We start from the raw sequence: 27,893 nt of genomic DNA, 5'->3' as shown, positions 1-27,893 counted from the left end.
CTCATTGTGGCCTTCCAGTACCTGAAGGGAGCCCACAGGAAAAATGGGAGAGAGACTCTTGACAAGGGCCTGGAGTGACAGGACAATGGGGAATGGCTTCACACTGACACAGAGCAGGTTTAGATTGGATATTAGGAAGAAATTCTTCCCTGTGAGGGTGCTGAGGCCCTGGCACAGGTTGCCCAGAGAAGCTGTGGCTGCCCCATCCCTGGGAGTGTCCAAGGCCAGGTTGGATGGGGCTCTGAGCAAGCTGGTGTGGTGGACGGTGTCCCTGCCCATGGCAGGGGATAGAAATGAGATGATCTTTCAGATCTCTTCCAACCCAGGACATTTTGTGATTCTGTGATGATTTCCATCCCTCCAGACCCTCCATTATTCTGCACTGTGACCATGTCATTTGTCAAACAATGAGAAATGGGGAACATGTCTAGATATTCCAGACATTAGTCCCTGAGACCAGAACATGTAGGTATGAACTTAGATGTACTTTATGAGCATTTCACATGCATAAAGAGTTCTTCATGGAGAATGACCATGGTCCATAAGTTTGTACCTGTACCTGATACCACCAGATCTGTTCACATCACTAGAAATAAATGATACTTACTTACTGCAGTATTTCTCATTCCGTTAGGGAACCACCTGCACAAAAACTGCTTAATGTAATGAGACTTATCTCTCCTTCTCAGACTTTGCTCTACCCTCCTCACACCCAACCCTGAATGGACAGAAGACAGCAAAATCAGCAAGGGACTCTTTTTCAGCCTACAACAGCAAATACCTCACTGTTTCTCAGAACCGGTCTTCCTGGCACAGAAGCAGGACCAATGGAGCTCTTGAAGCATCAGTGGTGTCCTACAGAAGTTCTGTAAGTAGGGTTGCATGTTCATTGACCTACCTCAAGTGCCTTTGGGATGAGGAAGAGGCTTGAAGCAGGAGGAGAAAGCAGGGTGCACTCCTCCTGTGTGTTGGTTAAATCAGAACTGGGAGAAGCATCTTTATGAGGCAATTGATACCACAGCCTCTGTTGGTTCAGTTGTCTCTCTGTGTACAGCAAGAATTAATTTCTGCAGTAGTAATCTCACCAAACTTTTGTTAATTGTTTACTTTAGCCAAAATCCCTCAGAGTGGGAATGGAGGAGTTGATATTACCCCTAGTGGCAGAAAAGGTCTGCAGGTTGATCACTAAATCGGGTGTGCTTGTGCCAACCCTGAGCCGGATGTGCCCAGGTGTTATTGGGGGCTGGATTGGATTGATTCCCAGTGGAAATGTGGTGGGGCTATGGTGTTTGGAGGGGAGCTGTCATTAGAGGAGGCACCTTTTGGGATGTATTTGTAGTGATATATTTGCTATCAGACCACTAAAACAAAATCATCATGAAATGTTGATCCTACCTTCCCATTTTCTTATTCCTTGGTGTGATGGCTCCTTGTCTTGGAAGTATCAAGAAGCAGTGAAAGCAGGACCTAAGCTGGTAGTTTAAATCACTGTTCCTGACTTTTACAGTGGCTGTGAGAGGGGAGGAAAGATCTTGATAGTACCTTCAGAGACATTTTTGAAATTGCAACTTTTTGTGTTCCTCCCTAAAAAAGTCTTCTTGTGCCAGAATGTCACATGGTAAGGCAAGCAGTGCAAATTTAGGGGCAGGAAATGTCTTTAGTGAAATCTGTGGGAATTTTGGTTCATTTTCTGTGAATTAGACATCCATAATTATGGGGATGGCACCTTGCTTCCAAGAGCGAGGAAAAGAGTCCACGGAGAGGGAGAGTCACTGTTGACTCTCCTCATCCCCTGTGTAACTCCAGCAACACCAAGTGTTGCTATGGTGCCCTCTCAGGTGGCTGGGATGTGGCAGGTGGCTCCACACAGTAACAAGCAGGAAAACCTCCTCTGAGTGATTTTCACCTTCTCCAACCTCCTTGTTCCCTCTCCCGCTTCTTGTTTGTGCTTCTTGTTTCTGCCCACACCCTCCAGTAAGGCAGGAGAGGATGCTCAGGGCTCATCTTCTGTAGAGCCAGCTCATGCACTGCGTTGTGCCAGTGACCTGGTGGTGGTGGTGACATCATTCCTTCTGCACTGTATAGCCTGAAAGTCCCTGGGAGGGACACTAGAAATCTGCCACGGGTTTTTCCTCACTGGGGCAGAGATGGATCCAGGAGGTTTGCATGGACTGCCTGTGAGTACTACATGAAAATGTATCTCATTAGGAAATGGGAAATTGCAATAAAATGCTGTCTCACAAGCAGTTTTATATTCTGCCAGGATGTAGTGCTGAGTGTAATTTTGGGTGTGCCTAAAGGGACTGTATTTATGCTTTACTCATGAAGGGTGTGGTAAGTGTGGTGCGCAGAACAGATTATTTGGTGGTAATTTTGTGAAAGGATGAAGGATGTAGCATACATGTAAACCCAATATTTATTTAATGATATGATGACTGAAAGCTACTTTGTGGGAAACTAAGTGAAGCAAAACAATGAAAAACAAGAATCTGCGAGGTGTTGATGTGTATAACAATATGCACATTTATATGATTCCTTCAAAAGTTTGTGTTGTGTTAACAAACAAGATAACTGCCACACAGCGAGTGGTTAACTTTGCATTCAGCACTACCAACACATGTAAGGAAGGGGAGAAAAAGAGAGAAAGAAACCTGTGACTGGTACCTGTCAAGATTTTGCTTGTACAGTCACCTGTGGGAACCATAAATGTCTGGAATTAGGTTATGGGATGATTGCTTTGGATCAGGTTGACCCTTGCTTTTATCTTGTTTCCCCATCACTGGAGGGCTGGTGTCACTCGAGTGAATAACACTTTAGAGAGCTCTGTGAAGGGCTTTACACAGCAGCATTGTGCTGGAAATGGTGGCTGGAAACAGTTTGGAAAACTCACGGGCTGCCTTGGTGAGTGGGAAGTGCAAGTGAATGCCCCAGTGCCAGAGTTCCACATGGATGCTGCAGAATTCCTGTCCAGGCTGGGGAGTGATGGTGGGATTACTGTTGGAGCTGCATCCCAGAAGGGTTCTGAGAGGGAGATGATGAAGAAGGGCTGGTCTGAGGGGCTGACTGAGTGCAACATGGGTGGTTTGAAGGATTTTAGCCATGGATTCCTTTCAGTCATACAGTCTTTTCATGATATGTTAAAGTACAAGCTAGCACCGTTAACCATTCATGGGACGTATCTTTTCTAATCCTTGGTATTTCTCAAAGTGTTTTTGTCCAGCCCTGACCTTCTGGACCTTGAACTACATTGAAGATATTTCTCTTGTTCTGGCTAAGATCAATTTCTTCCCTTCTGACACAGTTTTTGCTTCCCTTCCCTGCCTGCTTTGCTCCACAGCACATGGCACATGGCCTGTAATGTGATCCTTATTCTCACTTCTCTGTCCACTTTCAAAATGTGAGTGTCTTCTCCCTTTGGTCTGTGCATGTGCAGAACAGGGCAACAGAGTTGGTGTGTGCCTCCGTACCTGCTGTTCCGTAGGGATCCCATGTGTTGGGATAAGGCCACTATCTTTAGTTTATGGTCAGAGAAGGAATGAAGTGAGACTGGTTTGCAAAATGAATGTTTGTAGGTCGTACCTGGATTCTTCATGGCTTCACGTGCCCGTGTGGAGATAGACTCCTCCCACCTATTTGGGCTTTTTTGAGACTCCTGTGTTTCTCTTGCAGGTTATCAACAACTACATGGATGGGACCCAGGGAGGGGCCAGGGACAAGGCCTCCCCGAGTGGCCTGCACTTCAGGGACAGCAAGAGGAAGGTCGACTATGTCTTGGCCTACCACTACCGCAGGCGCCTGGCCCAGCACGTGCCCATCGCGGCCTCCCCGGAGCCCACGCGTGGATCCGCCTCTGTGGGCCTGGTTTGGAACGGAAGCACCAGGGAGGGCCATGCTGAGCCCCAGCAGCAGCAGCAGCAGCAGGATGATGGCCAGCGTGCCCTGCGGGAGTGGCCGGGGCTGCCAGGCCTGGAGGTGTTGGAGCTCAGCCCGCTGGATGCCCTGGAAGAGGAGAGGCGGCTGCAGCGGGAGGAGTACGAACGCAACCTGCTGGAAGCGGGGCTGGAGATCGAGAAAGACCCCGAGGTAAGAGGGGGAGACTTGCGCGTCATACCCAATGGCATTGGGTGTCCTAATGGATAATGGCCACTCTGGATGCCCAAAATATGGTGTGAAGCTAAGAAGGTGGCCAGGGTGTGTTTGTGTGGCTTGGTCCTTTCTGTCTGAGAAAGACGTGGTTGTTATTGTTGTTTAATGTAGTGTTGAATAACAATTTCAATCTTACTTTAGGTGAAAACATTTATTTATCTAAATGTTTTATGGCGTGCAGCAAACATGCTTTTCTTACCAAAAAAACCCCCTTAAATATTGCTAAAATGAAGGAAGTATCTCTTAAGTAATTTGCTGGAATACCGCTAAGACATTTCATATTTCCTCGCAATACTTTTAGTGTGACTCTCAGCTTTCTTCTCAGCCATGTGTAAGTTTTGTGTCCTGTCTTCATTCCACCCACAGACTGAACAGCTCCTATGCTGTGACAGGAGAAGCTCCCAGCCTATGATGTTTTTATTCTCCCATGTGTGTGATGTTGGAATGATGCTATGCTCACGTCAGCTGGGAGCTGTGGTTATTTCACTTGGCTGTTGCCAGTCACTCAGTCCAGCACAGGTCTTCCAAATCTGAACTGAACTCTGTGCTATCCCACTATGCCTCCTTGAAAGCCATGGATATTTGTATCCAGTGAAGGGAAGTCCCTGCTGGGTTCTGGTTTTAGGTGCTCTGTTCTTGACACCAAATTTGAGAGATTTAGAGCTTCTTTACATACGTGCTGAGAACTTACAGCTCATGTTGCTTCCAGTGCAACTGGTCAACACTTCCAAAACAGGGAGCAAGTCACAGATTGAATCTGAAGATTCGAGTCTGACTGGCTTGGCATAGTGTATGCATGTTAAATCGCTAGCAGGGGTAGAAAGTAGAAAAGTTTTTTGACTCTTAACATTTTCCTTGCTTAATTTGCTGAGTTGCAGGTGGCTCTGGGTTGTATTTCACTGCACAGCCTGGCTGAGCCATCCTTGCACTGAGCAGAAAAAAGTGATCTCAGATCCTGATTCTTTTATGTTGCACATGGGGGTTATGGTTCAGTACATGTCCATCTTACTGCTATGATTTTTATAACCAAATTGCACAAAACCCAGGACAACAGCTGTTTTTGGAGACCCCTTTCAGTTCTGAATTTCATCAGAACCCGAAAGGTCTAGCAGGAGATTTGGATTTGATTATTTGACTCATTACTTACCCTAAGTCCAGCTGGATACAAATTCTCTTTTGGCCTCCTTCCAAGTGATGACACGTGCTCTTAAATAATACACAGAGTGACAAATGATGTCATCAAGTGTTGATCAAAAACCCCCTTTTTGTCACAGTCTTCACTATGAAGAGGAAAAGGCTTTTTTGTAAATGAACTGGGAAGTTCAGAGGAAACTGTTGATCAGTTCTTTCATGGGAAAAACAACTTGATTTTGAAAATGACAAAAAAATGCTATTCCATCGCCTCTCTTACCGTGTATGTACAGAGTCACTCCTGTCCCCCATCCCTCCTCCCATCCTTCCCCAACAGATGAGCTGTCTAATCAAAAGGGGAAAGTGTTTTTCCTTCAAGAATTTCCTGAGAAACTGGAAGGGACTGGAAGGGCTATGCATTATCCTTTTTTCTTCCCTACCCATGACCTGTGGCTTTTACTTCCTTTTCTTTTTCTCACCTCACTGATTTTTTCTTCTGTTAGTTAACTCCTGTTGGAACATGCTGAAGGTTCTGCATGTTTTCTTGCTGTGAATTGTGTAGAAAATGCTGGTTAGGCACATGTGAAAGGCACAGCTGTCCTTACATATGGATTAAAATTGTGTGTTGAGTTGATATGAGAACAACTTCTGCTTTTAGTCCTGGGAAAAAAATGTGTCTATAAATTTATTAAACTGAGAACAGCCTTAAAGCAGCATTTGTATTTTTGTACAGCACAGTGGACTTTCAACTACTACATTTCCAGTGGATTATGCTGAACTGAATGTTTGCTAGGTGGAGGTTTTTTGTTTGTTGTTGTTCGTTTCAGTGCTAATATAAGAAATGGACTTTTTTCATATAATGCTATTGGAAGTTGAGATATATTCTCTAATATATACTCTGGACCAGGTTTAAAGGTAAGTCTGGTCTGGCTGAAAAGGTAAATGTTAGAGGGATTCCAGTTTTGGACCCTTGGTTTAGAGCAGGATGTGGTTTCTCTGCGTTACGTCATCTTCATATGGTTTTGCAAGAAAATCCACTAATTTAAGAATGATACAATGTCCTGGATCAAAGAATCATGGAATGGTTTGGATCTACCAACCTCACAGGCCATGGGAGTTCTTCTAGAAGCAGCTTTTGTAGGCTGAAACCTTTTAGACGTCAGGAAGTTCATCTTTAGGAACACAGGATAGAATTACAACAATTTTAAACATCTTTGTTTCTGCAGCTTTCTTTGGAAAAGTGTGAATTTCCATGATGTTAATATGTTTGTTAACACGTGGTGTTATTATGACTGTTAAATTCTTGATAACGATGGATAAACACCTTTCTCACTTGTATTGTCAATTCATTGTGTAAAAGAAGAGAGACAAGAAAAAAAAAAGATTATGTGGAATTTGTATGTGGAGAGAGGCATATTGTTCCTTTTGAATTCATGGAAAATAGGCAAGACTATGGACTGTCTCCATAACCTCCCAGTTATTGTTTGTGAATTAAGGAATTTCTGACTACATTTTCAACTGCCTAATAACTTTCTATCATTTGTTATTGCTGTCCTCCAGAGAAACTTTCATTTCTCTTAATACATCCTTCCTGTTTTGTTTTGTTGTTTGTTTTCCTTTATTTAAACAAAGGTGATATTTTGCATGTCCAAGACAGACTGCACAATGATAGTCTTGGGTATGAAGTTGCCCAGGAAGGGCAATAAATACCATGGGCATTGCAGTTCTTGCTTGTTGTTTTTTTGGTTGTTTTTTTGGTTTTTATTTTTTAAATTTTCCTTTTCCTCTTTTCCTTTGTTGTTGTTTTATTCTTCTTTGTTTTGTTTTTTGTTTGTTTGCTTGTTATTTGTTTCTGGGGAAACTGATAGTTGTGTTTCACCTAATCTGAAACCAGTAGTTCCCTTGAATTTGAATTTTGCTGTTGCTTTAATGACTCCAAATGCAACACACACCATATTCAATTAGTATTACCTATGGCAAGGCATAATAGGTATGGAATAAGAAGACACTGGAGATGTGCTTTGGCATTCTGACAAAGCTGGATCATTTTCGAGCACATTGGAAGTGAATTGTACTTTGCTAAATAGCAGTTGGGAGAGGAAATATTATTTCAAGGGGAAGATGATGACAATCCTAAAACAAAGTGTAAATTACCCTCCAAGAAGCTCATCTAACCTCAATTTTTGAGCTAGTATTGTTTCAAAAACGTCTCACTAAACCCCTTGATTACATTACACTTGAGGGGAAGGAAGTCCTTAAGGTCCTCATTGTTGATAATAATATTACTGACGCTGGAGGTTGTGACTGGATTTTTCTGCTTGATATTCCAAGGCATGTTTTTGCATTTTTGTGGAAAAACCCCCATATAAACTTAAAAACCCAACCAGCCAAAGAAACCTCCCAACAACGCCTCCAACCTGAGCCAAACAAAAGCTTGTAGTGCTGCAGGAGATTTTATTTATGGGGTTAAAATGCACTGTGTTGTTGCACTAAGGTGCTCCCTATTTGTCAGTCTCCTGTCAGCTGTTAAGGACAAAAAGTAGCCAAAATTATATAATGGGTATTGCTTAATTTAGTAGTAATTAAAAGCCTGAAAAAAGAAAAAAAAAAGTCTTTTCCCAAAATCTATCAATGTGCTCTGTGGATAATCCCAGGAAAACATCTCATGCCCTTAGCACATGAGAGACACCTTGCAGGCACTCAGTGTGGATGTTGTAGTTGCCTCAAAGTATTCATTCATCCGAAGTGCAGAGGAAGGCTTAATAGCAGCTAACATTAAAAGGATATGGAAATTTAATATGAGTCCCAGACCTTTATCCCTATTAATGAATGCCTCCTGAAGCCAACGAGAATGCAGAGTAATGTAGCATTGGAAGCAGACTGGGGTCTTTTGTGCTCTAGGTCTTTGGACTTTGTATTTCAGTCTCTCAGCACTCAGAACAAGGCAATGCTTCTTTGGGGAGCCAATTATATAAATATTTGATGCATATTTTTCAGCGACTCTGGTTACAGAAGCATTAATTAGCTAAAACATGTTCTGCTCCTGTATGTTACTTATATGGGGCTGAAATGTAATACACAGCTCTTATAAAATTAAAGTTGAACAGGCAAGGCAAGGTTTTCAGTGGTAGTGAAGTGAATGTGATGAAAATATTGGCAAGTTGATTAACTATTTAAGAGGAAATCATGTCTCCATTTTAGACAGGATTTTGAAGTAGCCCCATGGGATTTAGGTGTGATTAAATCAGCATTAACATAATGATCCAAAATAAAAAGTGGCTAAGTAGAATGGCTGTGATGTCAAAGCTCAAAATCCATACTATGAATCCTGTTTTTTAATGATTGTGTTGTGACTTGAATAGATGAATGGGCAGATAGACTCTGTGTTTTTAATTACTGAGGTACCTTAGTCAAAATGGCTTCCAAAAGATGCAGAGAAAATTGAAAAGATGTACAAAAATCAAAGATACAGGTATATTTTGTCAATAACCTTTTTAAAGCTCTTGGGCAAACCATGGTAAATGTCATCAATTGTATGAAGATTGGGAAATGGGTTCATCCATATCTTGAATTTTAGATGGAGGTAGAATAGGGCTGTACATTCTGGTGATATTTACAGTGGGATTTGGGCCAGAGGCATCCTAATTTTACATATATTTTTACATAATGCTGTTTCTAGCAGACTTTCCTGGTAGAAATGGCCAATAATGCCTCCTAAATTTGTATTTCCATTTCTTTGTGTCCTGTGCTGAGTTCTGTCATCTGCTGGGAGAACTACTTCAATTCCTACAAACTGCTTGGCAGATGAGAAGCCCACAAGGAATGGCTTGTACATCTCTGCTGGGGCATGGCAGGGGGAGAACTGGACACTTGCAGGATGGGTATGCACAGTAACAAAATCTGCTGCTTGGTTTGTTCACAGATGATTCCCTGAAAACATATTTTAATTATCAGTGCTCTTGTTTGCAGCAGAAGTTTTAATGTGCAAATTAAATCTCTGGGGAGGGTTTGAAAGGTGACACATGAAACCCTGAGGGATGTGACGCTGCCACAGTGCCTGCAGAGGAGGCTTGGAGGCTGAACAGTGATAATTTCTCTAAGGCATGTAGGTCAGTGCAGCTTGAATAGCAGTTTCATGAAAACAAAGTAGTAAAATATGGATAGTTTGGGGAATTTGGCCCTGGGATTTGTTGCTTTTCTGAGCTGTTAAATGACAGAGGCCACGCTGCTGTTATGGGGGTGAGGTGCTGTGTGAGGGCTGCCCCAACTGCAATACCTGCTGCCTGATGCACCTTGACTTTTTCTTTGTTGCCGTAAAAAAAAATCCTGAATTTCAGAGTTTCTTTTCCAGGGGAAATGAGACTTTCTTTGCTTTCTTGTCCCCAAACCACCATCTACTTTCTCTCTAGCAGCAAACAGCCCTGCAGGTATCTCTGGTGCCAAAGTGCGCACTACTGAATTTCTGCTGGTTAGGTAATTGTTCTACAGTTTCACGGTTCTTTAGAGGCATTTCTGGTTAGCCATGATTTCACACCTCATGGAAATTCCTTTGCCTAAACCAAAGCCACTGAGAATTCTGCTTGGGAGCAGATGTAACGTTGTAGGTAAGTGCTCCCTGTTTTCAATATGTTGCTTTTATACATATAAACATTAATTTATGTATGGGTTTTGTGATGTAGATATAAAGGATCTGAGCTAAGACAATGCCTCTCCTCTCCTCTCCTCTCCTCTCCTCTCCTCTCCTCTCCTCTCCTCTCCTCTCCTCTCCTCTCCTCTCCTCTCCTCTCCTCTCCTCTCCTCTCCTCTCCTCTCCTCTCCTCTCCTCTCCTCTCCTCTCCTCTCCTCTCCTCTCCTCTCCTCTCCTCTCCTCTCCTCTCCTCTCCTCTCCTCTCCTCTCCTCTCCTCTCCTCTCCTCTCCTCTCCTCTCCTCTCCTCTCCTCTCCTCTCCTCTCCTCTCCTCTCCTCTCCTCTCCTCTCCTCTCCTCTCCTCTCCTCTCCTCTCCTCTCCTCTCCTCTCCTCTCCTCTCCTCTCCTCTCCTCATTTTTTGGCCTGCAATAAAACAAATTAAAAGGCATTCCATAAAGTGTCATTCTGTCTTCTCAGATTCAGGAATGGATTCCAGCAGGGAAAAGGCTGGGGGGTATCTGATGGTGGAAATTAGTCCTTGAAGGATAGGACTGTTTTATGGGAAAAAACCACAACTGTTTGTGTGTGTGGGGAGTGAGGGGGTGGAATTTGCTATCTTTTGGCAGATCCAGGGAAAGGCAATGTAAATAATGACTCAGGGTTGTGGGATTCTTGTACGTTTTGAACTCTTCTTGCTTTACTGATTACTCTAATGGCTGTGTGTGTCATTCTGCCCAAATTTGAGTTACTATAATGTCGTGTTGATCAGGACATTATGCTTAGACAGGCAAGCAGTATTCAGCAGGAAGTGAGACACTGCAGGGAAGGAATGATCCCATCCCAGGTGCACAAGACATTTTACATTGTGTACACTTTCAAATGTTACATTGTACTTGAGAGGGAGGCGTTTTGGAGTGAAAACTGGATTCGAGATTTTAAACATGAACGGTGGAGGGGTCTTTTCAAGGAAAAACAAAGTAATTTCCCCTTAGGAATCAGAACACCTTCTTCAGCTCAAACCGTTTCTTAAATCCTTTGCAGATCTAAGTTCTAGGTAGGGACAGAGTTCCAACAACTCAGTGCTAGTTCCTGTGGATGAGCACAGATTTAGTGGGGGGAAGCTGACATAGAGGGAAAGATGCATTAGCTGTCCCACACCCTTACATCCTGAAAAAAAAGGGAACCGTGATGTACAAGCCTCAAGTTGTAATCAGTTTGTGTTCAAATGTCTTTCCTGGTCATTGCAAGGTCTATTAAGTCATAGGACAAGGCAAATCAGTCAGAACTGTATCACAGAGTTGCTTCTGTCATTCCAGTGGCTCCAGGTCAGCAATTACTTTGTCCTGAATAGAACAACAAGGAAAAACATAATTTAGCAGAGTGGCATTGGGCTGCACGGTTCTCATTAGCATTAATGAGAGTTGGGTGGCTAAATCCCCATGCACAGCACGGAAAATTTGCCCTTCTGGGTGGGTTTTCTCCTTGGTACACACTGCTGATAAATGTGTGCCCTCTATTGAACCTCTCCATTGTGTACAGGTATGTGCTCACAGTAATAGGCCAAAGAAAAAACCATGTTAGAACTCGATTTATGTAATACTGCACAGCATTCTGTAATATTCTGTAATTTCTGTGCAGTTATTCCGGGTCAGCATTAATGTAACAATGATTTCATCACCTGAAACCAAACAGTTGGATAAAATTATTTATTTTGAACAGGTGCATGGATTTTGATTTGTTCTTTATGTGGGGCTTCTCTTTGTTGGTGGTGGTAGTTTTGTTTCTCTTTGTTTGCATATATTGATAGTGGATATATTTGCTTTAAGATCTGCCATCTAGGAATTAACTAATCAGTTCTCTGCTGGCTTCTCCCTTTGGTTCCTGGATTCTGTAATCATTTTGTAGCATTATAGGATCACTAAAAGGATTCACACCTGTACACGGTACTTTTAAGGAAATCCTGGAGGTGGAGTTAGGTAGATGATCTTGGAGTTTCATAAGATGTCTCCTGGTAAAATAAATGAAGATAACCTATTTGGGAGAGAACGAGCTACTTGTAACTAGGGTGGGAAAATGACTGAACAGTTACGTGAACTAATATTCCTTCTTTTTTTGGGAACAGCAACCGTTTTAAGGGGAGCATAAAGACACCAATAGGAGCATTTTCCTGAAAATGTAGAGGTGGCCATTGATTTCCATAGGTTGAAGCCAACACAGTGCTCTGGAAGAATACCAGCATCCTTCTCTTCCAGAGGAGCCCAGTTGCACTTCCCTTAGTCATGTCCCAGTTGGGACATGGGAAATTTCTCTCCAGTCTGTCTGCATGTTCACTAAGCTCAGCTGTGGTTTACCTGGAGTAACTTAACAAAGAAAAATTAACATTTCAGAGATATAGAATACATATGTTCAAGATCTTGCAAATGCTTAAGCAGGACTCCAAGCTGACACCTCCAAAGTGCTAGTTCAAACTACTCTCATTTTTCCTTAATCCCTTCAAAATGGGGAAGGATATTGCTGCCCATCCTATACTTAGGACTTTTCCTCAAGTCTTAAGTCTGCTCCCATTTAGACTGGTTACAGAGTGTGAAGGATGACTTGAGTTTCCTAATGCTTTGAAAGTTTCAACTCCATGCATGTTCTGTAAGTCACAGAGTTCTCAAGTTTTAGTTTTTCTGGATTTATGTGTCATTGTTTCTATCCCTTGCTTGCCTCACTCCCACTATTCTCACTCATTTGTATGTTTGCCTGACTTGGAAACCTCTGGTGTTCTTGTTCTTTTTCCAGCTCTCATATTCCATACTTGAGTTTGCAGGCTTTAACTGATCATTCTTTGCTTGCCTCTGAAGATTTGCAAATGTTCAGCTGTCGCTGAACCCTTTTAGGTCATCAAGACAAAATAATGTCCTAAACATTGTGTCCCTAAGGAAGCTCACTGGATGGCTCTTCCACAATTTCACCATGCACACTCTGGTTAGTGAGACCCAGGAAACTTCATACCATGTTTTTTGTTAACTTAGGGGTACTTTCAGTCTTTTGCAGTGCAGCCAATCCACTGTGGTGCCCCGTAGCCCTGGCAAGCCTCCCTGCTTGTCACAGGTCCCTGTGAGTTCACTGGATAATGTTTACCCTCTGCCTGCAGTGGCACTGCTCAGCTTTCACAGGTCAGTGAGTGGTACCTGCCTCACCTCACCAGTGCTTGACCTGCTCACCTGCCTCCGGCCTCTGCATATTCCCCTCTGTCCCTTCACACCAGTCTCCTGCAGGGCTGCTTGCCTGTCCACCACAGGGTGTTCCATTTCTGTCCACGATGCTCTTTCTCTGTATCCTGTATCCACAGCAATCCTGCCACTCCTTGGTGTCACTGGATCTTGCTTTGGTCAGTGTGAAGTCAGCCCTTCACCCTTCCCTGCTGCCCATCAGCTGCCATCAGTCACAGGCCTATGTGAAGCCATAGCATCCAGGACATCTTGATGACCCCTTTCAACTCAGAATATTCCATGATCTGTGATCCTCTCCATTGAGAAAATCCACAGCTGGGACAGCTGGACACACAGACTTCATACTTCACAATTGCTTCTCTCTCAATGACTTCTATGCAAAATTTCCTTCCTCCCCTATTCTCTCCTGTTTCAAAGCTGTCCTTAAGAAATCATGCCTGCTCACCCAAAGCTGGCCAAGTTCAGCTTCAGTGATGCACCAAAGTTTGCTCATTAAAGGACTTGCTTTACTTTTCAGCTGAAGCTTTGCAGGAGGCACTTGAGAGCACCACAGTGACAACCTAAGACACAGCTTGCACCACAAGGGACCCCAGGTTGTTTTTCACCTGTGAGCCACAGTTCACAAGTGACTCTCCTGGAAAGTATTTGTTGGTTTAGGGTTGTTTTGTCACATCTGGCCACCAACTGGCAAGTCTCTTCACAGAAAAGTCAGCACAAAGAATGCTTTTACCAAGATCCAGCTGTAAATTTTTGTTAATTTCCATATCTTCATAATGCTCAGACTCTCTGGCAGGACAAAACCCACATATCAGGTGACTTGCTAGATGATGTTATTAAAGACAGCTCATTTTAGTATTTAAAAGTAGGTGCGGTTTTATAATACAGTGATTGGTAACCCTCCTGATACCAGTATTGCAATTCTGTAGTCATGTACTGTTCTCCTAGCAATTCTCACGTCATTATTTCATAAAAGGGTGCAAATGCTATTACAATGTAAAACCAATTTTGTTAATGTTGTAGAATTTTAAGTACCACAAAAGACTAATAGGTAGCTCTAAAATGTATTCCTTCACTTGTACATGTCAGTGGTAATTATCAAAGAAAATAATTGGCATATAATTACAGAGCACTCCAGTGTAATTAAAACCACCATAAAAAGAATAGCCAAGGAATCATTCATCAAAAGCTGTAAGCTGAATCCAGGAACTGAGGCAGTGGGCATTCTCCTGCTACCTAGACCCTTGAAAACAGGTGGAAAAGTGGAAAAAATGGAAGAGCCAGAATCGGAATCTCAGGGCAGATCAGGCTGGAAGGGACCACAGTGGCTCATCTGGTCCCACTCCCTGCTCCAGCAGGACCATCCCAGAGCACACAGCACAGGATTGTGTCCAGAGGGGTCTGGAATATCTCCAGTGAGGAGACTCCACACCCTCTCTGGTCTCTGTTCAGGGCTCAGTCACCGCTCAGGGAAGAAGTTCTGCCTCCTGTCCAGGTGGAACTTCCTGGGATCAGTCCCTGCCCGTTCCTCTGGTGCCATGGCTGGGCCCCACGGAGCAGAGCCTGGGCCCTGCTCGGAGCCCTCCCTGCACACAGGGACACCCAGGGCTGAGGGCCCCTCTCAGCTGGGGCTCCTCTCCAGGCTGGACAGCCCCAGCTCCCTCAGCCTTTCCCTGTCAGGGATGCTCCAGGCCCTAAATCATCTCCTCAGCCTCTGCTGGCCCCGCTCCAGGAGCTCCCTGTCCCTCCTGTCCTGAGGAGCCCAGGACTGCACACAGCACTGCAGCTGTGCCTCCCAGGGCTGGGCAGAGGGGCAGGATCCCTTCCCTGACCTGCTGGCATGTCCTTAGTATAAACCTAAGGACTCTTTCAAGTACTAACAGGACGAGGTAAACTCCTATTGCCTGATACTCTCTGTATCTAAGTGCCTGTGTTCAGATACATTTTTGTACAATCAGTATAAAGGCGTAGGTGCCTTTGAAGAGCAAATTTCATCCTGACTCTCAGCTGCCTGTTCAGAGGAATGACAGGAGCTTGAGGAGCTGCTGTTACCTGCTGCAATACCTGAAGTGAAGTCTGGAAGTCTGGCAGGACTCACACCTGTGTCTTTCTCTGTGTCAATGCCAAAACTGCTGTGAAATGACTTTTAGAAGGAGTAATTGTTGCTAAATTTAAAATACTGTTAAACACATAAGGGGAGAGACAAGAATCAAACCTAACTAGCCAAAAACTATCATGGGACTGAAGGTTTTTTTGGGCACAGGACCTCCTGTTCCTGTGTTCCCTGGCATGCTATCTGGGTTCCTTACAGTTCTGGTTTCCAGTTCTGGTTTCCTGTTTTCATCTCCTTTATTGTTGAACAGAAAACAGCAGAAAAGTGGAAGTGAAAACCAAGTGAATGCTACATTGTTTCACTGAAAAAAGGGTTTTCAAATCCTACAATCCCAGAATGGTTTGGGTTGGAAGGGACCTTAAAGATCACCTCATTCCACCCTCCTGCCATGGGCAGGGACAACTTCCACTATCCCAGGTTGCTCAGAGCCCCATCCAACCTGGCTTTGAATACTCCCAGGGATGGGGCAGCCACAGCTTCTCTGGGCAAAAAATGTATAAGAGCATTTGTGTGAAGGGGAATGAGAATGAAAAATGGGAAGTTCTCCCTTGGCAGCATGTCTGTATTCATCTTTACACTTATTTCCCACAACTGAAAATCTGCTTCCCACAGCTTCTGCTCTTAAAATGTTTTTCTCTTACCTGCACACACCTTATGTACATCTTCGGCTTTTCTTCCTCCCAAGAAAAACAAAACACTAACAGCTGTATTTATTATAGACCACTTTTTATAAAGTATAAAACTTTAGTTACTAATCATATGTATACCAATTAAATTATGTAGAGTTTTGTAGTTATTAAATATTACTTAACAACCTGTTTTTTTCAGTCAGTGGCAAGAGGAGCACTACTGCTATGAATTGCTATTATTTTTCTGAAGAAGTCTGGGTTGGACAAATGCATCATAATTAGCCATTGATATATTGATACATTAACTACAGGCAGGAAAAGTGTGATGGAGTGGAAATGGAAATGTGAAAAACCCAAATGGTGTTTATTGCTTTGGTGGGGGAAGGAGGAGAAGCTTTGAACACCGGAGCAGTTTCCCTGGAAGGGCAATGTTCAGGTTTCTAATTTGGTTATATATAACTGTGTGTATAAATATCTATATCTATACATATATAGCTATATTAACATGTGGACTTAAGGGGAATTAAGGCATTTTTTAGACTTTCAGAGTTATGTAAACTTGTGTGTGGTTGTGCTTTTAGTCCAAAAGGAGCATTGCAAATAGCTGCGGGATTTTTTTGTAAACCATCTCTATAAATATTTGAAAAGACCTAACACATGTTGCAAATATTTAGTTAACAGCCTTTGTTAAAGCAAAATTTGAGAAAGCTCTAAAATCATAATATCTTACCAGTATTAGAGGTCATTTTGTATATGTGTGAGTGTCCCAGTTGAACCCTGCTTCAGCCAAAACATCTGTTCAGTTATCTGTGATTGATGTGTGGATTTCTTGGCAAAAGCCCCACTCAATATTTTTAATAGTGAATGCTAAACTTAAAAGTCATATTTTTAATGTTTTCCCATCATGTGCGCAAGTTACATAACCAGATCTGGATCTGTGTGGTTACTGCTATTTATACTACTGTTGGGGTGTACAACAGATGAGGATCCAGCTCACTTATTCAGTGATCCAGTTATTCAGTTCTGAATAAAGACAGAAAAAAAAGATGGATTCTGTATTACCAAGATTATAGTTTGTGTGTAAGAAAATAGAACAGAGTAGCCAGGATAAATTGGACTATAAGGTGATATGTGCTGTCCTCTCAAACTTGTGCAATTGAGACTTTGACCTGACCAAGGAAATTCATGGTTAGGATATCACAATGCATTTAAATGATCCTTGACCACAAGTGCAATATTTGTGCAATAGAAGTGCCAGTATGGATATGTAGTAATGAAAGGCAAAGGCACAGTTTTTTGCATTGTTTCTTTAGCAAGCTAAATTATGCATCTAATTTTTCATGCCTTAGTCTCCTCATCTTTTTGCTTGCCAGTTACTGCTTAAATCTGCTAATTTTTATCTTTGTTTGTTCTTCTTGCTCCCAGTTTTGCAGATTAAATCTCTCATCTCGGAATACTCTCCTTACTGCATGCCAAGAACCAAAACCATCTTGTGATCAGTATTAAACAAATGGAATTGGCCATGCCCCTTGCAAATGGACCCAAGTTGTGCTTGAGACATCTTTGTTTACTGAAGACTGCCAAAAAAAGTGGGGGGGAAGTAAGAAGGCAAAACAACCCCTCCTGCTTTTTCCTTTTGATCTCAGTCTGATATATCCTTAGTTAGAAACTTAATGATATCACCTGCAGTGTGATCACACTGAACTGTTCACGGATGCACACTTCTCAGGTGATGCCAGGACAGAGGACAGTGAATGCTGTGGCAGTTTGTTATGAGAACATGTCCTGAGGTTCCTCCTCAAGCAAGGAGTCTCTTAAGTCCTCAGGAGAACACCCTCCTGAGGCACTCAAAACTTGGCATAAGAGTTTTTACTCCAAAAATCACTTCCTGTATGTTCTGTTTGTGAATGCTCTCGAAGTACCCTCTTAATATGTGAGGTTAAGTGTGTGACTACATCAGGGCTTTAAAAGTGAAGGCTGCATTTTGCAGTCCTTAATAACAGTAGTATAAAGAGTTTTCCCCACTGGTTTCTGGAAGCTTTGACTTGGCACTCACAAGTCATGATCATGGTGTGTAGAAGGAAACACACTGGAGACTAAATGCGTTGTGGGCCACCAAGAGAAGGCTTTGGGGTGACCTCAGTGTGGCCTTTCAATACCTGAAGGGAGCCTACAGGAAAGATGGAGAGAGGCTCTTGGCAAGGCCTGGAGTGACAGGACAAGGGGGAATGGCTTCACACTGACAGAGAGCAGGTTTAGATTGGATATTAGGAAAGAATTGTTCCCTGTGAGGGTGCTGAGGCCCTGGCACAGGTTGCCCAGAGAAGCTGTGGCTGCCCCATCCCTGGAAGTGTTCCAGGCCAGGCTGGATGGGGCTCTGAGCAAGCTGGGACAGTGGAAGGTGTCCCTGCCCATGGCAGGGGGTTGGAACAAGGTGATCTTTAAGGTCTCTTCCAACTCAAACCATTCTATGATTCTGTGATTTAGGTGTTCTGTTGCTGAATGTATCTTCCCATTATTAAGTACCAGCCTAGCATAGTGTGTTTGTGGCTTTATTGCTTGGTCTCCCTTTTGTAAACTTCTAATATTTAGCAGAAAATCATTATGGTAGAAGTAGAGGAAAAATATGACAGAACCATGCCAAAACAAAAGCTCAAAAATGTTCACTGCAATGTGATATATATATATATTTAAAGGCATGAGTCTAGGCAGTGTTACTGTGTGATTTTCTTTGAGTGAGCTGATGTAAAACAAGCAAAAAGATTTATGAAAATTACAAAATTCAGAGTGCTTCTAATGAGACATAAAATGGATTTTAAGATGTGGAAGATGGAAGGGACTTACTGCTATCAGTATGTAGCACCACATATATTACAAAAACCTGGTAGTGATTTCCTGTAAATTTCAATTTGTGTGATACCACCAGGAATGGAATAACAAATCTTACAGTTTTTCCTTTGCTAATTCATATCCCTCGTGGCATAATACACTTTGGCAGTGTATCAGGTTAATGTTAATATGCTGCATTCTATCTGCTAATTATCTTTTTAATAATTGAAAGTTAATGGCCCACTTGACCCTTACATCTCTATAAGTGATTTTTTCAGCTTTCTACATAAATTGCTGTATTTCAATGCCAAGCTAAAAGTAAAATCTCACTAAAATATGGTTTTTTTGCATGCTGTTGTGAAATGTATTGGAGAACCCACAAATTTATAATGTGTAAAGCTTAAGCAAACATTGGTATTTTGGTGTTTGCTGACAGTTTATTCTTAGAATCCTAATAGAAAATTAAATTCACATTTCATTTATAATGATTTGACAACAGTTTTTAAAATAATCCTCCTTTAATTTTAGTGTTACAAAGGAGCAAACTGGGACTTGTATATTCTCACTGGCTGGTGTCTCCTTTTTGTGTCTGCAGAGTGAGTCTGAATTTATGGTCATGGAGATGAGAGCTAAATCTGACCAACAGAGTTTAGGGCATGTAGAGAGCAGTACTGCCAGGATGGATGAAAAAAGTATGTGTTGTAATAGTTATTGTACTGATATCTACTGAGTGATTCCCTTTGGACCATATTTTGGGGGGAACAGAGTGTATTGAGGCCTGGGTTTCAAAACTGTTGATAATTCAGCACATTCTGCAGTGCTCACTAGAACGTGCTGGCTACTTAACATTCCTGAAAATCTAATATTGTCCATTGACTGATTTCAGTGATTGCCATGCTCCTGTGGGAAGATACTATTTTGAGCCCTAGTACCACATTAGCTGAGGGTGCTGGGTCCCCTAGAGCTCCAGAAATATTCTAATATTGCAATTTCCATCTCTGAGCGAGGTACTTCTTGGACACCGAGTCTCAGCCCATTTGCCAAGCTTCTCATGTTGGTTTCAGCTGCAACATTTCAAGCAACTATTTTTCTTGGCTTGATGATTTGCTCAGATTTCAGGGCTGCTGCTGCTGCTCTTGCTGCCTCCAATCTGCAGAGCCGGCAAGCACCCAGCAGAGCTTCTCAGCTCCACATTTCATCTGGAGCAGGCTTGTGCCTCGCTGGCTGGGAGCTGCTTCTCCAGATATTGGCAATATTGCCATAAAATGATCCTGTGGTGTGAGAGATTCCCTCAGTGTATCCAACAGGGTATCCAACAGCTGCAGTGGTCAAATGTTTAGGAAGCAGCAGGAATGGTACAAGCTTTTGTGATGCTTTTACTCTGATGTTCTCCTGGGGACAGCGACGTTCAGTTCAGGTGCTTTCCCCCATGTGATGTCGTTTGCCCATCTAGGAACCTTCTGGGGATGTCTATCCCAAAGTCTGGCATAGCTTCTTATTAAAATATTTTTCAGTTTTTGCACCCACAAGGCAGAGGTGCTTCCCTGCTGCCTTGATATCTATGTCCTTTTGTCGATTTTTGGTCTGGCTTTGTCTGAGGCCCTGTAGTGCTTGCTCTGAAAGAGACGGTAGGCAGTCCATCCACACCCCTTTTCCTTACTACACAGGATTTTATAGACTTCCACAAGAACTTCCTCAAGTTTCTGGAACAAAAGGTCTCAGTGTACTCAGTGATTCCTATATAGATGCCATAGCAAGGCTTTTATGGGTCCTCTGAACCTGTTTTTGGTCTAACTTGTCTCTTTGGAGGTGAGGAGGCAGAGAGTGCATATTGAGATCAAGATGTGGATACAGCTATGTTTGAAGGGGTTTTTTTCTTAGTCTTTGTACCTTTCCTAATAAAATGTAAGGTTTGCTTTACTTCTTGGCTTTTAGAAAATACTGAGCTGCTATTTTTCAAAGGATTTTCTGTTTCAGCCTTGAGGTGTCATTACTGACTAGTACAGGTGAAATCAGAGCCCAGCATTTGATATGTGAATCTGGATTTAACCCACAGATATTGCTTTATATTTATTTACGTTGAGAGCTGTTTGCCATTGTTCAGGCTCTTACTCTTACAAAGCTTTTCTACAATTTTTCACAGTGTGTCCTTATACTTCCTACCCTGAAAAACTTCATCTACTTTGTCTTTCTCCAGGCCACTTAAGCTGATGTTGGATGCTGTTAACACTGCAAAAATCCCCTCAGTGACTATTTTTTTTCCCAGCAGTGCAGGTTCTCCTCCTACCCAGTTTCTTGCTGTTGAACAGATTATTTCTCCACCCCTGGACCTGTTGCCTTATCCAAAATGAGCCATGTGATGCTACTGTGGGACTGCCACAGCCTCTTCCCCATCTCTCCCTGTTTGCAGTGAGGCTGTAGCTGTCCGGGGAGGTTTTGGATTCCCTGCCAGCAAACAACCCAGCCCAGATACTTTCATTATCTTCCTCTTAATCCCCTCCCAATCAAGTCCCTGCAAACACAGCCAACCTTCCTTTTACTGCTGCTGATCTTTGGAGAGAGACCTCAAAGGGCCACACCATCCTGGAAAAGCTTGATTAGGAGAACACTCTTATTAAACTAAATAATTTTGTACCATCTGTTAACCCTTTCAAATTACAGAAAACCCCCTAAAATGTTTTTGCTAAGAACAAAAACTTTTGTTTTCCTAAGAACAAATTTAATTTTTTTTCCTTTTTTCTCCAAATCCTTTTTTTCCTTGAAATTGAGTTTACCAGAGTGAGGGTTCAGTCTCTGCTTCATTAATCCCCCCACTGGTAACATGCCTGTTATCTGGTCTAAAGATTGACTTCCATGATCTTGCTGCTTCGTCTGGAAAATTGTTCAGGCCATAAATCTCTGTGCAGATTAGTGAGTCTCATTCCCTCAAGAGGAATTACATTTTGCCCTTTTTAATGTTAACTCTTTGGCCTCAAGAAGTTTGTTGATTTTATTATTGATAATAAAGTTTGATATGATGTATTCTCCAGAATATTGGCTTATTTTTTAGCTAATTGAGCACTGAATGTAGCCAGGCCAGCTGATTACCTGATTTTCCATTGATGCTGCCAAAGTACAGGAGGTGGTAGAGTAGACACAGTCCTCCCTTCCTCTTTGAGGCAGCTTGATTTGGGTGGGGAGGCTTTCAATTTTACATTTTATTATTATTATTTATGGTATTCAATCTCAGATGATGCACTGAAATTGTCTTTTGTAGCAACAAATTTGTGTCTTTGACACAGGAGAAATTTGCTGATAAAGTTCTCCTAAATATTAAGGCTGATTTTGCTTATGTTTGAAAGTCATACTTTTCATGCTGTAGTGATTAGTGGACAGAGATAAACATTAGAAAAATATTGATGAAAGTACAGTAATTTTTTCATCCAAAATGCCTATTTGGAAGAATTAAAATGAATGACAATGCTGGCATATTTGTTACTCACCTGCATACAGGTGCACTGAGCACTGCAATAATGCACAGGTCTGTGTTTTGGGTTTTTTTGTTTTATTTGTCAGATTTATCAATCTATTCTATATTTGTGCTCGAGTTTCCAAGAGCTCATTTTCATTCCGTTCTGTGCCATTAAAGATTTCCATCTTCTTCAGGGGAAGCACGCCTGTGTTTTTAGGTTTCCTGTATCATCTTCCATTCAGAGACACTTCCTGTCTGTACATGAGTGGGAAAATTTTGGTTGGAGAGGTTGCACTGCATGAAGAAACATTGCAATGGACGAGCAAAGCCAACTGTTTAATTCCACAGCACTCTACCTAAGAAATTTAGGTTATATAGGGGGTTTTTTTAGGTGTTTTGGCCAGATCTTTCATGGCAGATGTTCTGTTCTGTGCTTATAGACACACTAATATATTCTTTAGCTGTTTATGTTCACAGGTGGGAGTAAGAGAACAAAATAAAGAGGACATTTACACCATCATTGTTGGTAGAAATTAGGAAAGAGAAAGGCAAACTGTCAAAATTTGTAAATCGTTGCAGCTTTGCTTAAGGTCTTGAGCATGTCTCTGTACCCATGCAGTGGGGTAAATCTATACTCTGGAGAAATGATGAAAATAGAAAAGAGAAAGTTTGGCAAAGGTAAAGGGGTTATAGTTTTGTGAAGGAAAAGATGAAAATTATGAGATGCATAATATGTAGCCATACCATCTTAGTTTATTGCAATGTTTGAGCCCTTCTCAATCTGGAACATATTTATCTTCACAAAAGCCTTTTGATAGAAGGAAGTTCCATCATCTTCATGCAATCAGAGGCAGAATTAAATTACCAGCCTACAATTGTAGGATACAGCCTATCCTATAAGATAACATGAGCAGGGAGTTGCTCTGGACTGACACATCCCTGTCAGGACATTCTGGGTCTTCTTGTCTCACCTGGACCAGTGCCCTGCACTTCCTTTATCTAATGGAACAGGCCCACACTATCATAGGTGATGGACTGATTTTGTACCTTGGATACAAAACTTTAGGAACAGAAACACACTGTTTCACAGATAGAAATTCAATATATTTGGCAGAAAACACAGCCACTTTTGCAGTCTCTGCCTGAATCTGGCAGTGCTGTGTCATGCAATCCAGTGCTACCCGTGCTGGGGGCCAAGAGCTCAGGACTTGGCTCTGCTCTTGTAAAATGAAGGTGACCACAGTTCTGTGATAATCACAAGAAATTGCTTTTTATTTGCACTATCACATCACTTTGGTATTCGCCTCGATTTCCAGGGCAGGTATCAGGAGAGCAGACATTAATCTTGAGCAATTGCATTTGCAGACGTGACAGATCCATTTGGTAATGGAATTAATGGGAAGATGATTACTTTTACTGAGCTAATAGGACCTTTATTTTCTCTTCCTCACTACAAACTGTTTCACTGTCGTTTTCCCAGTGTGGCTGCATTACTGAAAGATGTCACATTACATTAACTGGAGCCACTAAAAAGTTGCTGCCTGGTATTTTTCTTCTATTTAATTATCACTGAAGGATAAAATGTTTAAAGTTCAGCTGTTTTGTGGGGGTTTTTTTTGGGTTTGTTTTTCTTTTTTAAAGAAGGACATTTACATGCTTCAGGTTTTATGATTTATGCCTTTTCCATTTCCTATGCACATTTTTAAAAAATCATTAGAAAGATTGTCAGTTCCCTAGATTCCCTTAGACATTAGTTAATCACTTCTTTTCAGCTTCTTTCTACCCTTTGGTGTTACTTTTTCTTCCTGTTAAGATACATGGCAGAAATCTATTTCTTTGGACGAGTGTTTAAAATTAACTATTTTTTAATATATGTTATTTATAAACTGTATTCCTTAAATATGGAGTGATTAGTGGTTTCATAATGAGGAAATGATAAGAAATACTTGCTAAGCTGTAGCATTCAGCAATGAATTCTGTATTTGCAAAGTTCATAGGAGCAATATGCTCACCATAAAAAGAGCCTGGGGCTCTTCCAAAATAAAATCGTTGATTTTGCCCTTTCTTGGCTTGATAGTGACTGACAAACCTGATGCCTTTAGTACTGTATGATTTAGCTCATGCTAGAGGTGTCTAAATAAATTTAGTTTTGCTTAGTAATGCTTGTCTAGCCATGTTTCAGAATGTTCAACTTTCAGTAAAAAGAATAATCACTTTATAGATACCGTTATGAGAGCTTTTGTAGTTATCATATATTTTTTTTCTGCTATGGCCTCGATGGTGATAAGTTTGCAATAAATCTTAGGCTTGCAGCTGATGCAAGTCCTAGTGTGTTTTATTGTTAAGGCAGGAAAGATAGAAAAATTCTCCTTTGGAGAAATTTGAATTTTATTCAGCCTATACATTTCCAGTTCAAGACAGGAAAAACACAATATAGGCAGCTGTTAAAGCCCTGCTTTAGATTGCTAAGAATCATGACAAACTGAAAGAAATACCCAATATATTTTTCTTCATGTGCTGATTGAAAAGCAAAGCAGGCCTTCCAGACTTTCTTCCATTTGACTTTAATGCTGAGCTTTCCTATTGAAATGGGAAAACCGAATTCAGCTTCAGAAAACAGAGAAGCAGCCAAGACAGAAATATATCTTGAATAATTCTGAATGAACTTATTGAAAAGCCTCCACTCTTAAACTTATTGGAAGAACTCTGTAATATGGAATATAGATTTGATGGGGGAAAAGAAAGGGATCATGAGAGCAACAAATCTGTTTGTCATCTGCCTAGGAATACTTAGTAATTTAAATAATATAATCAGGGAGTGCAGTGATAGAGACATGGAACGATGCAGGGCCAAGGATAAAGTCCTGTGGGACATCAGCTGCAAGTGAAAAAGGACTCGATTAAGGATGGCTGTATTAAATAACAAGTGAGTGGTGTAACAAAAGTAATGTTTGCCACCACCACACGTTGGCTTTAGTGATACATCCAGAGTACAGTGAATGAGCAGGAGTGATTTAGAGCATTCAAAATAGAAGACTGACAGCATTTTGTTAGAACAAAGTGATGAGCACATGCAAAATTATCATTTCAGGTGATTAACCAGAGGACAGCAGTTAGGGGCTGTCTCCAGTAAACAGTTATAAATCCACTCTGGCAAGGAGAAAAGCAAGTTGTAACTTTTGGAGATGTTTGCAATACAAGAAGCCTTCTGGGAATAAGTCAGTTGAGCAGATCCTTGCCAGACATCACAAGGAAAAAAGACACCTGGAACTGCTGCAGGTGAAACCTGGAAAAGTGGGGTAAGGAACATTACCAGAGGAGTAGCCCTATAGGTTTTTATTTTGGTGAGCTCATAGAAAGTGAGTTAGATGGCTTATCTCTTGAGCTATGATATGAAATTGATAGTTTCAAATTTATTTTAAAATTCTTTGATTAATTTGAATGTTAGGAAGATATGGGAGATATGGTTCTAGTGATCCCAAGGTGAACATCCAGCAGCCCATTGTTCTGCATCTTTTGTTTACCCTGCAGCAGGAGTCACCTAGTCCTGTTTCCCCTACTTTATTTACTTTGCATTAGTGTTTATTGAAATTATCTCAGTTTCCCATCATAAGGTGATTTTTAAGCCTTTTAAAGATTTTTAATGGCCTGATTCCTCAGCAGCTGATATCAATTCATGAACAGCACAACTTTCCAACATATTTTGTTCAAATATACAAAGGTCATATTCTTCATCTGGTCTTTTCTCTCAAATTATTTGCCTGATTTTATTTGCAATCTGTGTAGTCATATGAGCCTGAGCTGGAAGCAACCAATTAGATCGCAATGTCCCTCCTCTTGCCAACATGGAATATAATCCCCCAGACAGGGACACATGCTTGATTTTAGCCAAAAGCTCACAAGAAGCCTCCTGATCTTCACCCACTGAAATTGAACCTCTCATCTGTTATTAATCTATTTTCAGAAAATGATTACCAGAACATCTGCTCATGCCCAGTAAATTTTTCCTTCTTTCCCTTAAAGCTGACTTCCCCAGTGGACTGGTGAAAGAGAGATTCTGCAGCTCATTCTGCTCTCAAAAATAGCATTGGTCCACTGAATAAATGTTAGCTGAAGGTGAGGGAGTGATTTCTGTAATTCATGTTGCACCTACAGGGGAAATAAGAGCAAAATGATTGCAATAATAGTAGGATTTCCATCTAACTTTCTTTTTTGTTTTTTAATCAGGAAGCATAAAGACACATTCAGCAAATGCATGTTTGGGGTTTACATGAAGTTGGAAGCATCCACACAAAGATCATTAATCTTAGCAATAATCAAGCCTTTGAATCACAGGGTCACTGAGGCTGGAAATGACCTCCCAAGATCTTCGAGTCCAGCCTTTGACCAATCACTGCTTTTTCATCCGGCCCAGAGCACTGAGTGCCACATCCAGTCATTCCTTGGACACCTGCAGGGACAGGGAGTCACCATCTCCCTGGGCAGCCCCTTCCAATGCCCATTCCAATGTCTGACCACCCTTTCAGTGAAGAAATCCCTCCTGAAAGTCTTCTGTCCACTTCTTCCATGCCCTTCCCTAAAGGATATGGTCCAACAGTCTGCGTTCAGGAGGATGATGACAGAGGAGAGTATTCAGGAGGGCTTTGAAATCTGAGAAGGCAGGAGCTGTTTGGATTTTTATCAAGGAAATTCCCTCAAAGGGAAGGTGCAGTATGGGAGACAGTGTGAGAGCTGGTCATTGCCTTGATTTCTCTGATATTCCCCTTCTAATCTCCCAGCCTTTCTTTACATTTCCAGAGTAAGCATTCATCCCTATGATTTACTGACACAATTTATTTGTGTGCCTTGAGGAAAATTCTGTCTCAATGTTCCTTCATTTAATTTTGGTGCTTTTCTCAGGGGTGCTGCTTTCTGCTCTAAGGGTTCCCTTCTGTAGCTTGGATGTGCTACCAGGACCTCTTTTGCACAGCTTGCAGAAAACTGGCTGTGCCAAAGCCCTTTTGTGCAGTTTTATGCTTCTGAGCAGCATAACCAGTCATTTACATAAACATGAGGCTTGTATCTCTACTCAGAAGTTAAATTTTTATGTTTTCTTTAGGTTTGCTTCTCCAATTTGCAGATATTTAGGGCAATAAATGTTGGGCCTGATTCTCTGTAAGGAACCACTAATTTGATGAAGTGTCCAGAAAACTGTTGGGCAAAACTGAAAATAAGAACTAAAGCAAAGCCCACCCAGAGCAGGAGAAAAGTTTTTTATCTTGGTGGTTCAGATGGACACAAAAGCCCACTAAAGAAATCAGATCACTTTTAAAATATCAATATACAAAAAAACCTGTAGCTTGGGGGTTTCTCATTCCCATCATTCCAAAATCTGGACCTGTAGCTTTCTGTCATCCTGGTGCACACAGATCTTCACTGTAGGTAGTAGATTAATGGGTTTTAGAGCATAAAAATTTCAGCTTTTAAGGAATATGTCACTTTGCAGCCCAGCTGTAGCAGAAGTTGGTTATTCCCTGTGATTGCCTACTGTTGAATGATTTAGTTGGAGCTGACAACTCGAAACATTAGCGCTATATTCTGTTCAAAAATACCTAAATACATTGTTTTCCCTTTTATTTATGTTTCAGAACAAGAGCCAGGGATTGAGTTTTGTCCGTATACACGCGCCTTGGCAAGTCCTCAGTCGAGAAGCAGAACTTCTTAAAATAAAAATGCCCACTAAAAAGGTAAATAGCTCCCATTTTCTATCCAC

General features: G+C 41.7%; 1 protein-coding gene across 1 annotated transcript in view; it reads left to right on the top strand.

The window, feature by feature from the left end:
• The window catches only part of ANO2 (anoctamin 2), a 187,613-nt gene that overhangs the window by 4,030 nt on the left and 155,690 nt on the right, over nucleotides 1-27,893 (top strand). Inside the window, exons 2-4 of the mRNA XM_019292734.3 lie at nucleotides 690-868; nucleotides 3,670-4,083; nucleotides 27,769-27,867. Coding sequence (XP_019148279.3) covers nucleotides 690-868; nucleotides 3,670-4,083; nucleotides 27,769-27,867 — 692 coding nt within the window. The remainder of the gene's footprint in view (nucleotides 1-689; nucleotides 869-3,669; nucleotides 4,084-27,768; nucleotides 27,868-27,893) is intronic.

Source organism: Corvus cornix, chromosome 1A, assembly GCF_000738735.6.
Source record: "Corvus cornix cornix isolate S_Up_H32 chromosome 1A, ASM73873v5, whole genome shotgun sequence".
Taxonomy (NCBI): Eukaryota; Metazoa; Chordata; class Aves; order Passeriformes; family Corvidae; genus Corvus; species Corvus cornix.
The sequence above is the reverse complement of the archived record's forward strand: the minus strand, read 5'-3'. Positions and strand labels throughout refer to the sequence as shown.